At 42.8% G+C, this 16,480-nt stretch overlaps 1 protein-coding gene and 1 long non-coding RNA gene across 3 annotated transcripts; both read left to right on the forward strand.

Moving 5' to 3' along the window:
* The first annotated feature begins 55 nt into the window (after positions 1 to 55).
* LOC147373649 (uncharacterized) lies at positions 56 to 1,217 on the forward strand. Its single transcript, XR_015163151.1, has 2 exons — positions 56 to 445; positions 973 to 1,217. It is a non-coding gene; the product is annotated as an uncharacterized LOC147373649 (long non-coding RNA).
* A 1,615-nt stretch (positions 1,218 to 2,832) lies between these two features.
* Positions 2,833 to 16,245, forward strand: LOC147373650 (serine protease 58-like). 2 transcript variants are annotated; one of them, XM_086398355.1, is made up of 6 exons: positions 2,833 to 2,928; positions 9,184 to 9,312; positions 10,600 to 10,753; positions 13,291 to 13,541; positions 15,443 to 15,579; positions 15,973 to 16,245. In XM_086398355.1, exons 2-6 carry the CDS (start codon positions 9,273 to 9,275, stop codon positions 16,120 to 16,122), a joined length of 732 nt encoding a protein of 243 aa, XP_086254481.1. In that variant the 5' UTR covers positions 2,833 to 2,928; positions 9,184 to 9,272; the 3' UTR covers positions 16,123 to 16,245. The 2 variants fall into 2 exon arrangements, with proteins under 2 accessions (XP_086254481.1, XP_086254482.1); XM_086398356.1 differs by lacking the exon at positions 2,833 to 2,928 and having other exon boundaries at positions 8,999 to 9,312.
* Positions 16,246 to 16,480: the final 235 nt, after the last annotated feature.

The following is a 16,480-nucleotide window of genomic DNA, read 5'->3' on the forward strand; positions in this document are numbered from 1 at the left end:
GTGTCCGACTCTTTGTGACCCCATGGACTGTAGCCCACCAGGCTCCTCCATCCATGGAATTTTCTAGGCAAGAGTACTGGAGGGGGTTGCCATTTCCTTCTCCAGATACTAGTATTAGGGAGAGGACAATTTGCTGACTAAAACCACTTGGAAGACCCTCCAGATAATGGTTGTTCTTCCAAAATAGACGCTACTAGCAATTAGAGGGAAGGAATGGGAATATTGGGAAGATGGGGAGAGGTACTGAGAAAGACATTTCCCAGAATGTATGGGTAATCCTCTTCTCTATTCAATCTCATCCCCAACAGCCAGCTACCCTAATGTCCTGCAGTGTCTGAAGGCTCCCATCCTATCTGACAGCTCTTGCAAAAGTGCCTACCCAGGCCAGATCACCAGCAACATGTTCTGTGCGGGCTACCTGGAGGGCGGAAAGGACTCCTGCCAGGTGAGCTGCTTCATGCTCCTTGTCCTTCAGCTCAGCTTCACGTATCTCCACCCCAGTTCCTGAAACTCAGAACATTAAAACATTGTCTCTGGGACTGATCATGAAGGCTCAGGATAGGCTGGGGAAAAATAACAAGTTTTCTTTTTGCCGTGTTAATGGTTAAGGTTCAGGGGAAAAGATATACAGATCTTGTGCAAACAGTATATCCTGGTGCCCTTCTGAGGAAGAATATAGGAGCAGAGAACTTTGAAAGGAGCCTGGCTGGATGGGCAGCATCGAACTTCCCGTTCCTCATCTCTTCTTGGCCTCACAGACCTGCAGTTGAGGAAAAAGGGGAGAGAGAAGGAGGGAGGAGAAGAATAGGAGTACAGTGTGGAGAATGAGAGTTGATTTCCCTGGGAAAGAGTTGGGCTCATGGAGGATCAGCATTTGGAAACGTGGTCCCCGGGGAAAGGAGGAACGCCTTTGAGCCTTTCTCCCCTCTGGGCAGAGCTGTGGGTTGTAACTGGCTCTTCCTTCTCACCCAGGGTGACTCCGGTGGCCCTGTGGTCTGCAGTGGAAAGCTCCAGGGCATTGTCTCCTGGGGCTATGGCTGCGCTCAGAAAAACAAGCCTGGTGTCTACACCAAGGTCTGCAACTACGTGAGCTGGATTAAGCAGACCATCGCCTCCAACTAAACAGCTTCATCTCTTCATGACCCTCCCTGTTAGCCAGCTTCATCTTCTTCCCATCCTGAATGCACTACTTAAATAAAATCATTTATAAAACCAAATATGTTCAAGTGAAATTGGTTGATTTTTACATACTTTCTCTTCAATCTGGCTGTTGAGAAGATGGTGGACTTAGAGTTGAACTATTATATGAAGATGGAATTTGAAAGGTGATTTAGTCATTCATTCAGCCGCATCAAAATAAATTACTGCTCACTTACCATATGCAAGCCTCTGTGTGAATATTGAGGCTATAAAGATGGATAAGGTTATCAGTCTCTGCTACATCACATTGTTGCACAGATAATGACACTTAAATGCAAAACATTAAAACCAACTGCCCAGAATCACTGGACTAGCTATGAGGCTGAGATGAAGCCCCAGCAGTCTTTATTTGTTTTTGTATATTTATTTATTTTTAATTTGAGGATAATTGCTTTACACATTGTGTTGTTTTCTTCCATATATCAACATGAATCAGCCGTAGATATACATATGTCCCCTCCCTCTTGAACCTTCCTTCCCAGCTGTCTTTTTTCCCAAGGCTTTGCTATTGTCATGACTTCCTTCTCTTCCTTCATTTCTTATCTACCTGAAACTCTGTGAGACTAGGTTAAGGGAAAGGCTAGATGGAGAATGTTTTAAAAAATAACAGATCCTATATTTTCCAAGGGTTCACCTACCTATTTCTTTTATTCTCCAAGATGTTCTTCTTTTCCATAAGGAATTTTATTGCTCCAGCAGGCATGATTCCTGCCAGCAATCTGTACCCTTCTCCCCCACTAGACCACCCCCCAAAACTCCAGCCCAAAATATGTACCATTTTGAACTATAATGTTTTTAAAAGGTGAAAATGTAGATAAGTTTGTGGAATATTGATCTATTACTCTGCAGTCATAAAAGTCTAGGCTTACAAGGGTGTTGTTCTCTGTTATTTTCAGCCTTATCCCAAGAGGAAGCACAGGCAACTCCTTTAGCTCTTCAACACTGCTCCCTGGATCATTTAGAGAATGACTAGGAGTACAGGTCTCAACACATGATTCCTATGTGTATTTGATATGAATCAAGAAAAAAGGTGCTTCCCACGTGGCGCTAGTGGTAAAGAATCTGCCTGCCAATGCAGGAGACATAAGAAATGTGTGTTGGATCCCTGGGTCAGGAAGATCCCCTGGAGGAGGGCATGGCAACCCACTCCAGTGCTCTTGCCTTGAGCATCTCATGGACAGAGGAGCTTGGGGGGCTACGGTCCCTAGGATCGCGAAGAGTTGGGCCAGCCAGAAGCAACTTGGCACACACACACAGGAAAAAAGATACAATATGGTGTAAACATAAAAGCATTGGAATAGGAAGAGGAGGTCTGAAAGGTAAAAATGTTTGTAATCCCCAGTAGGATCACATGATACGATGATGGATGGGTGTTATCTTAGTTGGTGCTCTATAACCAGAAAACCACAGATTGGGTGGCTTAAATAACAGACATTAATTACAGTGTTTGAGGCTGGAAAGTCCAAGATCAAGGTGACACAGGAGGGGGCCCAATTTCTGCCTTGTAGATAGCTGCCTTTTTGTATCCTCACATATATGACAGAGCTGACTCTGGTACTTTAATAGGGGTGAGTGGAATGCAGCCAATAGCACACAGCTGTTACCCTGTTACCAAGCAACCATTACTACCAGATCATTAGAAGGAGACCTTTCACCTGGTGGGTGGAAGTTGCCCTTGGCCAATGGTTGTCTGTGCTGTGGTCCTCCCAGAGGAGAGTGTGGTAAGGGGTAAGTGGAGACCTTCTCCTCAAGCCCCTCCAGGCCTTCCCACCTTGAGTGGGCTGGTAAGCTGGGTGGGCTGGGGGGGGGACAGACTGGGGGCTGTGTCCTGCAGAGCGCGGAGCCCTCACTGCGGCCACCCCCTGGCTGGAAGAGTCTCTCTCCCATCACTTCCTCTGCAACCTAAAGGCTGGGGCTGTCTGCATGGGTCCATGGTACACACCCCACCCTGCAACTTTGGGTGGCCTGAGGAGCCTGAGGGCCAGCTGGGTCCTGGGCACCTGGCACACTCAGTAATGACAGCTGGGCAGGGTCTGGGGACCTAATCCCAAGGGAGCCAGGTGGGCTCTGTCTCATCAGCTGAGCCTGGGCACTAGTGGGGAGATGCAGATTGGATGCTGGTTGAACACTCCAGGTAACCGACCTGGACAGACATCCCTTTTTCTTAGCCAGGGCCTGGACCTTGGCAGGCAAAAGTAGAGCCTTGAGACCTTGCCCTTTCTTGTCAGAACAGAGAATAACATTTGTTTTGGTGGAGATTTACAGCAATGTGGTGACTGACCATGATCCTACCTTAAGAACAAAGGCTCTGACACAAGATGTTTATACTAACCACACCCCACCCCTCACCTTTCTTATAAAAGGGCTTTGCTGACAGCTTTCAGGGAGCTTGGGGTTTAAGCCAAACTCCCTGTTTAAGCCACCTGTTTCCTTGCATGGCCCTGCAATAAACTTTTCTCTTCTCCATACTCCAATGTCTTGGTATTGTTCGGCTTCATTGCGCGTTGGGCATAGGGACTTGTGTCTGGTGACAGTATTGCCTTCTTGTAAGACCACTAATTCCATCATGGGGGCTCCACCTTTATGACCTCATCTAAGCCTTCCTTCCCTCTTAGAGAGATGGGAATACCAATCCACCTTTTCTGTCTCCTGAGAAATCTGTATGCAGGTCAAGAAGCAACAATTATAACCAGACATGGAACATGGACTGGTGCAAAATTGGGAAAAAAGCACATCAAGTCTGTATATTGTCACCCTGCTTATTTAACTTATATGCAGAGTACATCATGCAAAATGCCCGGCTGCATGAAGCACAAGCTGGAATCAAGATTTCCGGGAGAAATATCAACAACCTCAGATATGCAGATGGCACCACCCTAATGGCAGAAAGTGAAGAGGAACTGAAGAGTCTCTTGATGAAGGTGAAAGAGGAGAGTGAAATAGCTGGCCTAAACCAAAACATTCAAAACCTAAGATCATGGCATCTGGTCCCATCACTTCATGGCAAATAAATGGGGAAACAATGGAAACAGTGATAGGCTTTATTTTCTCGGGCTTCAAAATCACTGTGGACAGTGACTGGAGCCATGAAATTAAAGGATGCTTGCTCCTTAGAAGAAAAGCAGTGACAAACCTAGACAGCATATTAAAAAGCAGAGACATTACTTTGCCTACAAAGGTCCCTATGGTCAAAGCTATGGTTTTTCCAGTGGTCAGGCACAGATGTGAGAGCTAGATGATAAAATAGGCTGAGTGCCAAAGAATTAATGCTTTTGAACTGTGGTGCTGGAGAAGACTCTTGAGAGTCCCTTGGACTGCAAGGAGATCAAACCAGTCAGTCCTATAGGAAATCAACCCTGAAAATTCACTGGAAGGACTGATGTTAAAGCTGAAACTCCAATACTTTGGCCACCTGATGTGAAGAGCCAACTCATTGGAAAAGACCCCGATGCTGGGAAAGATCGAAGGCAGGGAGAGAAGGGGGCGACAGAGGATGAAATGGTTGGATGGCATCACTGACTCAATGCACATGAGTCTGAGCAAACTCCAGGAGATGCTGATGGACAGGGAAGCCTGGCGTGCTGCAGTCCGTGGGGTTGCAAAGAGTCAGACAGGACTGAGCGACTGAACAGCAACAAAGCCAAAGGCTCTACCTTCTCATAACATCTCCTTTGGTGTTAGACTTTGAATATTTGCATTTTAGTAGTGAGGAATACAAATATGCAGTCCATAACAGGTATCTTAGAAGAGGAAGGTATGGCAAGATGTATATTACTTCTACCAATTTTCTACGCCTTTGTATACCTCTGGATGGCACATTTGTACCAAGCAGTCCTGAGGTCTTAATATTGCCTTATCATGCCACTAGGATGGAGCCCAAATTCCTTAGCCTTGAGTTCAAGGCTCTTAAATGTTCAGTTATAACTAATCTTCCCTGTGTGTTTCCTTAGTTTTATTGAATTGACTTTATGTTTACTTATGGCCTAAAATAATTTCACACGTAACTTTTTTTTTAATGCTACCTTATGTCTATCTTATCTAAAGATCTCAGGCTTCCCTACAGAAACAAATGAATTTCAAGATTTTCTTGTTCCCCGTGAAATGTCTTTTTATCCTACCCATAACCACCACCAGTATACACCTGTTCACCTAATCACCTCAGCCCCCTTGCCTGTATCTAGGGAGAAAGCAGCTTTTTCCCCAGGAGTCCCTGTCAAATGTCGTAGGTGTCTCCTTAACTGAATTTGGTCACTTGCACATAATTGAGCCAATCACTGAAGGAGATTATACTGTTGAAACTTATAATCAAGTTACATGGCACACCATCCAAGCAAGGAGTAGACTTTTCATTTTTCAATAAACATGGTCTACTTGGTATATGTTTGGTTAGGGCCTCCTGATGAAAGAGAAAGAGGAGAGTGGAAAAGTTGGCTTAAAGCTCAACATTCAGAATACTAAGATCATGGCATCTGGTCCCATCACTTCATGGCAAATCGATGGGGAAACAGTGTCAGACTTTATTTTTTGGGCTCCAAAATCACTGCAGATGGTCACTGCAGCTATTAAATTAAAAGATGCTTGCTCCTTAGAAGAAAAGTTATGACCAACCTAGACAGCATATTTAAAAGCAGAGACATTACTTTTCCAACAAAGATCTGTCTAGTCAAAGCTATGGTTTTTCTGGTAGTTGTGTATGAATGTGAGAGTAGGACTATAAACTCAATGGACATGAGTGTGAGTAAACTCCAGGAGTTGGCGACAGACAGAGAGGCCTGATGTCCTGCAGTCCACGGGGTTGCAAAGAGTCAGACATGACTGAGCAACTGAACTGAACTGAGTAATTCTAAGGTTAGCTATCAAAAAAGTGGAGGAGTGAACATTGAGGCAGCCACAATCCCTGCCAGAGTAACCACGGATGCTTATTGATGTACTTTTCTACATAACCCTGAAAATCTGGAAATAACTTAAACACTCATTAATAGAAGATTGATTAAATAAACCTGGCATGTTGTACAGTGGAGACAATATATCTATTCATTTATCCAACCACTTACTAAACTTATTGAGGGTCTATTACATGCCTAACAATGTATTATCCACTAAAGATACATACAGCAGGGAACAAAACAGTTAAAACCCTGCCTTCACGGTGTATTCATTCTCACTGGGGAAACAACACATAGAGACTACAGAATATAATGCTAATCAATGCAAATGCCACAGGGAAGGAAAACGGGATCAAAGAATGGACAGATGGAAAACAAAAGTCTGCTTTCAAAGTGTAATTAAAAAAAAAAAAAAACCATCAAAAGGCCTATGAAAGCATACTACAATTTAAAATAAAAATCCATATTGTAGGGTCAGAAAAGGTATCTCTCACCTGACTATGTTTACAACATACAGATACCTAATTCATGATTCAATAAAATCCAGAAAGACATGATATTTCATAGCAAAAATAAGGCAATGTACAACAACGAAGAGGTACCCGTCTGAGATTAGGAAAAGTTTTTTTGCTTGCTGTGTCTCATTACAGTAACAGATACATTTATTTTACTTATCACTTGCTCTGAAAACTAAGTTGGCTCTCAACTGCCAGCTTCATGGTTAGGACCTTCAATAGCGCTGTAAAAGTAATCTTTGCTCTTGAAAGTTTAGCTTCTTAATGTAAATGTATTTCATATGGGATAAAAGCAGGGTAAAAGTAAATTCACTCCAAATTGGCACACTCCATAATCTACTGGTTTTCCCATTAACAAGCAAAGAATTTCAAGGCATACTCAAGATGAATTTATCTAAGAATATTTGTTTTAATAAAGTAAATAGAAGCCTCTTTTCCCCTAGAAGTTTAATTCTTTATTTAAATGAAAATGATTGTAATTATTTTATTTTATGGCAAGTAACTTTAGTTTCAAAATCAAATTTTAAAAGACTTTAAAAATACATAAGATATTTACTATCTTGGTTATGACTTTAGTCTTCTCTTTAAAAGTCAAGAAAGAATGTCTACCTTGTTGAAAAAAATGCAAATACAAAAGTATTTAGTCTCAAAAATACTCATTTAGTCTTAAAAATACTCATTTATTAAAAGTCTAATCACTTTTTAAAATTTATACTCCATCTAAGCTGTGGAAACTTTCTAAACATATTTTTATCATATGATCCAGTGATCACACTCCTTGCTATTCACTCAAAGGAGTTGAAAATGTGTCCCCACACAAAAACCTGCCCATGGATGTATATAGCAGCTTAATTTATAACCACTAAAGCTTGGGAGCAACCAAGATGCCCATCCTATGATGTACATACTAATATTCCTCCCATTTTATAGATTAGAATACTGAGGCTTAAAGAGGCTGGATGCTTTTATCATGACAAGACAGCTAAAAAGTCCTAAAGCCAGGAATTGAAGCCTGAACTAACTCCTGAGTCTATGCTCTTCACTACTATTAATACATATGGAAATTTTACAAAGCTTTAAGGACTTAACAGCAATACTTGGACATAAAGAGCAAAAGGTGTCCCCAGAAAAATATGGGGATCCTAAGGTTATTGTTATTTAACAAGTGTTTATATAGCCTTACTATTTACCATTAGAACTCACTGTTCTAAGCACTTTATAAATAGGAAATCTGAACAGGCCAATAATGAGTAAAGACATCAAGTCAGTAATCAAAACCTCTCAACACAGAAAACAAGACAGGACCAGAGAGCTTCACTGGAGAATTCTACCAAACATTCAGATAATGAACACCAACCCTTCTCAAACTCCTCCAAGAACTGAAGAAGAGAGAACACTTCCAAACTCATTTTACAAGGCCAGCACTATCCTGACACCCAAGCCAAAAACAACACAAGAAAACTATAGACCAATATCCATGATTGAACCCGTTATTAGTTACTTATCTCTGGATGGGCAGTCAGAAAGTTAAGGCTAACTTATAAAAAGGAGTGGGGTAACATTAAAAAGAGTAGCAAGTATCCAACACAAAAACTGAACAGGTAAGGAGATTTATTTTATTCAGATTACTGTAATAAGAGGTATTTGAAGATCAGAGTGTTTCGGCAGAATGATTTTACCTTAAGACTTTTGTAGGGAGATATATACAAGTCACAGCTGGAGAGGTGAACAGTTGAGGTTGTATTACAATCAGGGAATTCTCAGTCAGCTGAACAGTAAGTGTTTATCTCTAGTCTTAGTTAGATTTGTTGTGGGGTGGAGGTAACAGTTGCAAGCTCAGCTAATCATTGATGAGAGACAGATTGGGGAATTGGAGGGTCCATGTCTGGCTATGTCAGTGTGTTCAGGTGAAAAAGGGGAAAGGCCTGTGATTGACCTTGTCACAGTTCAACAAAGAAGTCATCCAAAGTCCTATGGGAGCCCTGAGAAAGAGTGGGCAGAGTCTCTTCAAACTAACGTGGGGAAGGGTCATTCTTTGTGGTAAGCCAAAACTTTTTCACCTACCACTGTTTTCTGGGAGCACAGGACTCAGATACAATTCAACACATCAGAGGAAATCTGGAGACTCAGTTTCAAGTCCCAACTTTGCTGCTAACTTCCATGGAGACCACAGCATCCTCGTCACTGAAATGGGAAGGGGAGGATGCCTTGTTAACTTTATTTCATACCCCAATGTTTGAGGAGTCTCTGAGAAGAGAAGAGGGACTCTTGGGGAAACGGAGAAGACAAGTGATGGCAGGGAATAAGGTTCACAGTCACAAAGGGAGGAGGGGACAACAGAGAATGACTATGTCACAGAAAGGGGAGGGGAATGTCAGCAGGTACATCATGACTCCTGAGACCTTTAGGGTCAGAGAAGAGGCACCAGGGGCTGGACTTGTCTGCCCCTTCCTCTTTCACCCACATCAGAGCCAGCTCCCAGCTGTGCCTTTTCTAACTGGATTTTGATAAGGGCTAGTTTGAAGATTGTTCTAGCATCCTTGCTCCTTCCATACCCCCACAAAGTAATATTTCTCCCTCAGTTGTTCTTGCCAAGGCTATTTGGACTAAAGATTGAGACAGCCGAGAGCCTTATCTGACTTGTCTGCTGCTGGCGAGATCCCAGACTGTCATGAAGTGCTGTGTCTTCTTCATGCTCATGAGCACGGCTGGTGAGTGTAGATCTTGTTGCTGCTTAGGGAGTGATGTGGTGATGTGCAGGAGGATGGGGCTTCCCAGGAGGTGTTAGTGGTAAAGAACTCACCTGCTAATGCAGGAGACATAACAGACATGGGTTCAAACCCTGGGTTGAGAAGATCCTCTGGAGGAGGGCACTGCAACCCACTCCAGTATTCTTGCCTGGAGAATCCCATGGACAGAGGAGCCTGGTGGGCTATGGTTCATAGGGTCTCAAAGAGTTGGACACGACTGAAGCAACTGAGCATGCACACATGCACATGGATCAGAGAGGGAAGTAGCTGGCCAAAACTGAAGAGAGAGGAGGTGGTGGCCATTTCCTTCAATTAACTGTTAATGGAAGTGAAAGGTACCACTCTTGATGCATGGCTCACCCCATCAATGGTCTCTCTAAGCTTCTTCTGCACCTGTGAGCAAGTTACCATATGTCATTATAAGTGCCCTGCACTCTCCCAGGACTCCTGGACAGAGAGCAGAGAAGTACATCTTCCCTTTCTCTGGGCAGATGGACTCTGGAGGAGTAAGTACAGGTTGGGAAGAGGGGTGAGTCAGGGGCCATGAGAGCCTCAGGTCCCTCCCCCAAGCTCTCAGGTCCCTCCCCCAAGCTCTCAGGTCCCTCCCCCAAGCTCTCAGGTCCCTCCCCCAAGCTCTTCCACTCCTTTCAGCACCAAAGTCAGGTAGGATTTAACTTTTTACTTTCATTCCTGGCAAAAGTGAATTTAGAATACTATTTTTAAAGTAGTAATCCTTTTTTACATTTTTATTATACACAGCACTGCCAATCAGGGTTTACGATCAGCCTCAGATACACCTTTGCATTAGTTTCACAGAACTTCAGTATACCTCCAACTCAAGCAAAGACACGTGTCAGTTTTCTTAGTGTGTGGAGCTTGGGTCGGAGAAGGCAATGGCGACCCACTCCAGTGCTCTTGCCTGGAAAATCCCATGGACAGAGGAGCCTGGTAGGCTGCAGTCTGTGGGGTTGCTGAGTCGGACACTATTGAGCGACTTCACTTTCCCTTTTCACTTTCATGCATTGGAGAAGGAAATGGCAGCCCACTCCAATGTTCTTACCTGGAGAATCCCAGGGACGGGGGAGCCTGGTGGGCTGCCGTCTATGGGGTTGCACAGAGTCAGACGCTACTGAGCGACTTAGCAACAGAAGACTATTTTAGTTTGAAAACCTTAGGGTGGGAAAAACTATCCTGGCCAACTCTCACCTCTTGCCCTATCTCTCTATCTGTGACCCACTGATTCTTTAGGAGTCATTCTGGCAGCAGATTCTAACACTGAGAAGAGGAATGAAGTAGATTTTACTATTCCTTATATGGTCTACCTGCAGGCCTTCCCAGAACCCTGTGTGGGGACACTCATTCACCCACAGTGGGTACTGACTGCTGCTCACTGCCCCTCTCCGTAAGTATTTCTCTGCTCTTGAGAGCCAGGGGGGATCTATTTAAACAAAAGCAGGTCTGATGACAGTATGGAGATTCCTTAAAAAACTAGAAATAAAACTACAATATGACTCAGCAATCCCACTGCTAAAACATACCCCGAGGAAACCAAAATTAAAAACACACATGTACCCAAATGTTCCTTGCAGCATTATTTATAATAGCTAGGACATAGAAGCAACCTAGATGTCCATCAACAGATGAATGAAGAAGCTGTGGTACATATATACAATGGAATATGACTTAGCCTTAAAAAGGAACATGTTTGAGTCAATTCTAATGAGGTGGATGAACCTAGAGCCTATTACACAGAGTAAAGGAAGTCAGAAAGAGAAAAGCAAATACCGTATATAAATGGATATTTATTGGATCTAGAAAGACAGTACTGATGAAACTATTTGCAGGGCAGCTATGGAGAGGCAGACATAGAGAACAGATTTATGGACACAGGGGTGAGGGGAGGAAGGAGAGTGTGAGACAAATACAGAGAGTAACATCGAAGCATATACACTACCATATGTAAGATAGATAACAGATGGGAATTTGTTATATGGCTCAGGGACCTCAACCCAGTTGAGTTTGGATGAGACATGGGAAATGGGAGGAAGGTTCAAGAAGGAGGGGACATAGGTATACCTATGGTTGATTCATGTTGATGTATGGCAGAAACCAACACAGTATTAGTAAAACAATTATCCTTCACTTAAAAATAAATAAATAAATTTTAAAAGCAGGTCTTGTGAGGCATCCTAGCAAGTTCTAACAGCATCCCAGGGAATCAGAAGACCCAGGAGGAGAGAGAGTCATCTTCCCAGTGGGGAAAAAGATACACATTTGGGCAGTTTAGGAGGAGATGAAGAGGAAGATGTCAGAAGTCTCTTTCTCGTGGAAAATAAATAATAGACATCCATCCAACCTACTTGAGGGCTTCCCTGGTGGCTCAGATGGTAAAGAATCTGCCTGCAATGCAGGAGACCTGGGTTCGATCCCTGGGTTGGGAAGATCTCCTGGAGAAGGGAATGGCTACCCACTCCAGTATTCTGGCCTGAAGAATTCCATGGACAGAGGAGCCTGGCAGGCTACAGTCCATGGGGTCGCAAAGAGTTGGACACAACTGAATGACTAACACTTTCAACTTTCATCCAACATACTTCTGGAACTTTTACCATATTCCAGGGACTGCTTAATGAACTGAAAAAGCAGCAAGGGAGCAAGATGGTAATTAGTCTTCCCTCATGGAGCTCACATTCTGGTAGAGGAAATATGTCAAAGCAAATAAAAGTTCCAAAATAAAACATTGAAAGGAGTACCAAGCTGCAAAACACAGGAATAAAACAAGATACCTACTTTAGTTAGGGTGATCATATCAGGTCTGTTTGAAGAGATGAGACCTACACGAAGAGGAGGATGCAACCAGGTTGAATTAATTCTGGGGGAAATTCCAGGCAGAGGGAAGAGTGTACAGAGAATCTCATGAGTAGGAGTGGGTGTTCACAGGCTGAGGTTGAAGTGTTAGGCAGAAGCCATGTGATACAGGTAAGAGAAGAAGAATGAAGAAGCTCTGCATGAGATGATGCTGTCCTTTACAAACCTGTATCTCTGTTGTGTGTGACAAAGTGTTAGATAATTGGAACCTAGTCGCAGTTTCAGAAATGTACAAGGGTCACTTCTAACTCAGAGTTTTCAGCCATCTGGTTGTTCAAGACAGTTCATTCAAACACAGATCTAACCCCTGCTTTGTGTCAGTGAGAAATACAAAGGAAATATAGGCAGGAAATATAGTCCATCCACTCCAAGAACTGGCGTTGGAAAATTGGGTTTTCTTCTCTCAGCCAGACCTAATGCACAAACTGTCTTTTGGCAGGCAGTGGCTCCTGTGTCTGTTACATGACCAGACTCCTGGCAATAGAAGTGGGTGGGTTTGAATTTGTCCAGGAAATATCGTAGAAAGTGGTCAGTGGGAGTCCTGTTAGACTGCTAAGAGTCTTTTGAATCTATAATCAATGTAGGCAGATTGCAATAAATACAAAGATATGGGCCCAAAAGGAGCTGGAAAGGGCCTAGAACTGTCCAGAAACAGCAGGTACAATATACTTGCTCCAGAGTTGTTTCAGACAGTGGAGGGCAGGCAAAGACCTCTGGAATAATGGATTCTGGTGCCATATCTGTTACCTATTCATTCAGATTATCCAGGTTGTCATTGTGATCATTAATATCATCAACGACAACAACTAGATTCCACTGAGTACGTTCTAGGTGACAGATACCATGCCCGATTTTATGTATCTACATTGACTCTAATACAACAATCCTATCAACTATTGTTACTACTATTTTACAGGCCAAGGCAGGTCACTTGGGTTCTCAGGTCTAAGAAATAAAATTAAGATGATTAGATGATTAAAGAAAGTCACCTATGACACTTCTTGTGGTTCTGACATTCTGTAAACCCTATTTTGTTTTTTTTTTTTAATCTCCCTGCCTTCTTTCCTTCCATAGTGTTAAAATCCGATTGGGAATTTATCAACCCAACATCAAAAATAAGCACGAGCAGACCCAGAGTTACTCAATGACTGTGCCCTACCCTGACTTCAACTCAGAATATCTGAGCAATGACCTGATGATGATAAAACTGCCTGAGGCTGCTAAAGTCACCACCCAAGTGGGAACCATAGCCATAGCTATGGAACCCTTATCACTTAATGAATCCTGCTTTATCCCAACCTGGACCTGGAGTAAATATAAAAACCGTAAGTGTTTGACTCTGTGTTCTTCATCCTGAGAAGGTTTTGGTGCTGGGGAAAATGAGGAGGGATAAACCTGAAGCGCTTCTCAGGTGCGGCTCAGTGGTAAAGAATCTGCCTGCAGTGCAGGAGATGCAAGAGACGAGGGTTCAATCCCTGGGTTGGGAAGATCCCTTGGAGAAGAGCATGACAATCCATTCCAGTATTCTTGCCTGGAGAATCCCATGAACAGAGGAGCCTGGCAGGTTCATGGGGGTCACAGAGCCGCACATGACTGAGCATACAGCACACACATACATGAAGGATGCAGCTTATACTACCTTATACCACCATTATCCTCCCTTTCATTAACAGAGGATACTGGAACCACCACTTGATATCTGAAATGATAAAGCTGAACTTATTGCTTATTATAGAAGAGCAATGCTGAGCAGACACCATCTCAGTGAGCAGTACAGAGCACTAAGCAGTGCTTATATGGGGTTTGTGGGAAGCTTTCCATTGAGAGTTTGGAGGACTTTCAGAGGCTGAAGAGAGTTGATGTCATCTGTGGAGGCTTGATTACCTGGGTGAGAGTGTTGTTGATTGGTTGGCACTCTGCTATCTATTGGAGGAGTCTAACATGCTGACATTAAAGACTGACACTGATTGGCTTGTTAAAGCCTACTCACTAAGGCAAGCTGTGGCTAGTAATCAGGTTTAAACCTTTCTCCTGTGGTTACAGAACAATTCATATGTTCTATAAAAACAAATAAAAAGCAGGATGCTGTTTTGGTCTCTCAGTCTGTTTTGGGAAGGTAACTTTTGTATTCTCAGTGCCAATGAAATTTGGCAACTTCACTTCAATTTAGAAGCAACATTCTAGAGAATCTAAGTGAATATATTTTCTGAACAAATTGAAGCTTTTAAATCTTATTCAAAGTAACTACTTCACATTTTACAAAGTAATTTACGACACACCACTTGAAAACAAAATAAAACTACAAAAAGTTTCATCACATAGGCTCTGCATGTCATGTCAGAATCACAGTGACAAATCAATTCCATAAGCTCTCTAGGGCCAGCCTCCCAATATCTATTAAGAATTCACTATTTCAAGTAAGTAGGTTACTTTCACCTAACTTGTTCTAAGTATTTCAATTAGATTTCCAAAAAAGTTAAAACTGAACATAACTCTTCTCATCCTTTTCTGACCTGACACTTCCTGGTCTGATTTGATTTAAAACATTAGATTGGAAATGTATCTAAAATATTCTGCTTTATAAGTAATGCTAGGTTTAACTTGAGAGATCTCTAGTTGATTTTTTGCTTCCTTCCTCCGTATTACTCTCCACCAGAGATTAAAATTATATAATGTGGTGGTTAGACTCCTTACATCCTGAGGTTAACAGTATAGTAACAACTGCAATAAGTAAGATGAGCAATGTTACTTCTTAGGGGAAATTATATATGTATATTTATACATATACATACATACTTATAAATAATCCACTTATAAATGATCTCACTATAAAAAATGCAGTTTAAAACACATTAAAAATCATTTTCCCCCTTTATGATTAAACGTAAAGATGATGAAATAGGTCCCCAAAAGGAAGGTTTCTTATGGACAACAGCTTTCTGTCTCTCTCTCCTCACAAGCATTCATAATTTTCCTGTGGGTTTTTTAAGCTTTCCAAGTTATGTGCAGTACAGACAGAATTATAGATCTGATGATATCTGATGTAAGGCTCATGTAACGCTTTGAATCCACTGCTCAGACACAGAGATACTGAACAAGGGGCTCTAAGAAGGATGGAATGTCTGATACCTACTATAAATACATACAATGTATTCACAGAGCAGAGGCTGATCACAAGAGTATATGTGATAAGGAGAGTCACCCTGGACTTCTCTCTTTCCCGCAGTTAGTGACCCTGACATCCTGACTTGGATAAACCAATATACTCGTCCCTACGATGAGTGCCAGAACATGCAAGACCAAAGAATGGCAGCAAACGTTCTGTGTGTGGGGCAGCCTCTAAAGACCCTGTCTGATGCTAAGGTATCTCTGCTACCACCAGACAAGCGCAGAGCAAGGGGCCCTAGAGGAAAGGTGCCCGTAGGAGACCAAACGGGACCCAAGCAGAAGGCCTGCGGTCTGCCTCTGCCTCCTCAGTCTGTGGATTGCTCATCCAGTCCCCTGCCTTCCTTTAGAGTGGGAGAGAGTCCGGGGAGAGTCACTTGTCCTTTCTCCTCCTACTTGCACTCAGGTTGGTCAAATTCAAACCTAGAGAGGTGAGACCTGCATGGATGTGAAGAGAGGGTTCTCCCCTCTCAAGAAAATGATTCCAGTCTGGTAGAAGCTTCTGCTATCACAATGTCCCACTTCTTAGAATAAATCCTTGTTGGATGAGGAACAAAGCAACGCTGACCCCCTGTTCCCTCTCTCTGGCAGGAAGTCTCGGCAGCTCCGGCCATCTGCGGTGGGAGGGTGCATGGAATCTTGAGTTGGGCAAAAGGAAGTGTCACTCTTGGAAATGAAGGATTCTTCACAGAAATCAGTTCTTATTCAAGATGGATCATGAGCATCATTGAAAGCTACTGAGGTGTCTCTGGTCCTCCATCCCCTCAGTGCAGTATCTTCATGATTTCCACCCTGGATCTACAACCCTTTTTATTATGTTTCTTGTTCTTGACCAGAATTTATTAAAAAGAAATGACGCTAAAACGCTGTGGCACTAAAAACTTATTTCTTTATCATATAAACTGTAAACATGATGAGAAATCTAACAACTTTCCCAACCATTTGTTCATTCAAAAATTGTTGAAATGTCTGCTGTTTGGTAGGTACTGCATATGCCTGGGGCTTTCAGGTGGCTTAGTGTCGAAGAATCCACCTGCAATGGAGGAGGCACAGGAGATGCGGGTTCAGTCCCTGAGTGGGGAAGATCCCTTGGAGGAGG

Source organism: Bos grunniens, chromosome 4 (genome assembly GCF_055505025.1).
Source record: "Bos grunniens cultivar Pamir isolate PY7600 chromosome 4, Bosgru_T2T1.0, whole genome shotgun sequence".
Lineage (NCBI taxonomy): Eukaryota > Metazoa > Chordata > Mammalia > Artiodactyla > Bovidae > Bos > Bos grunniens.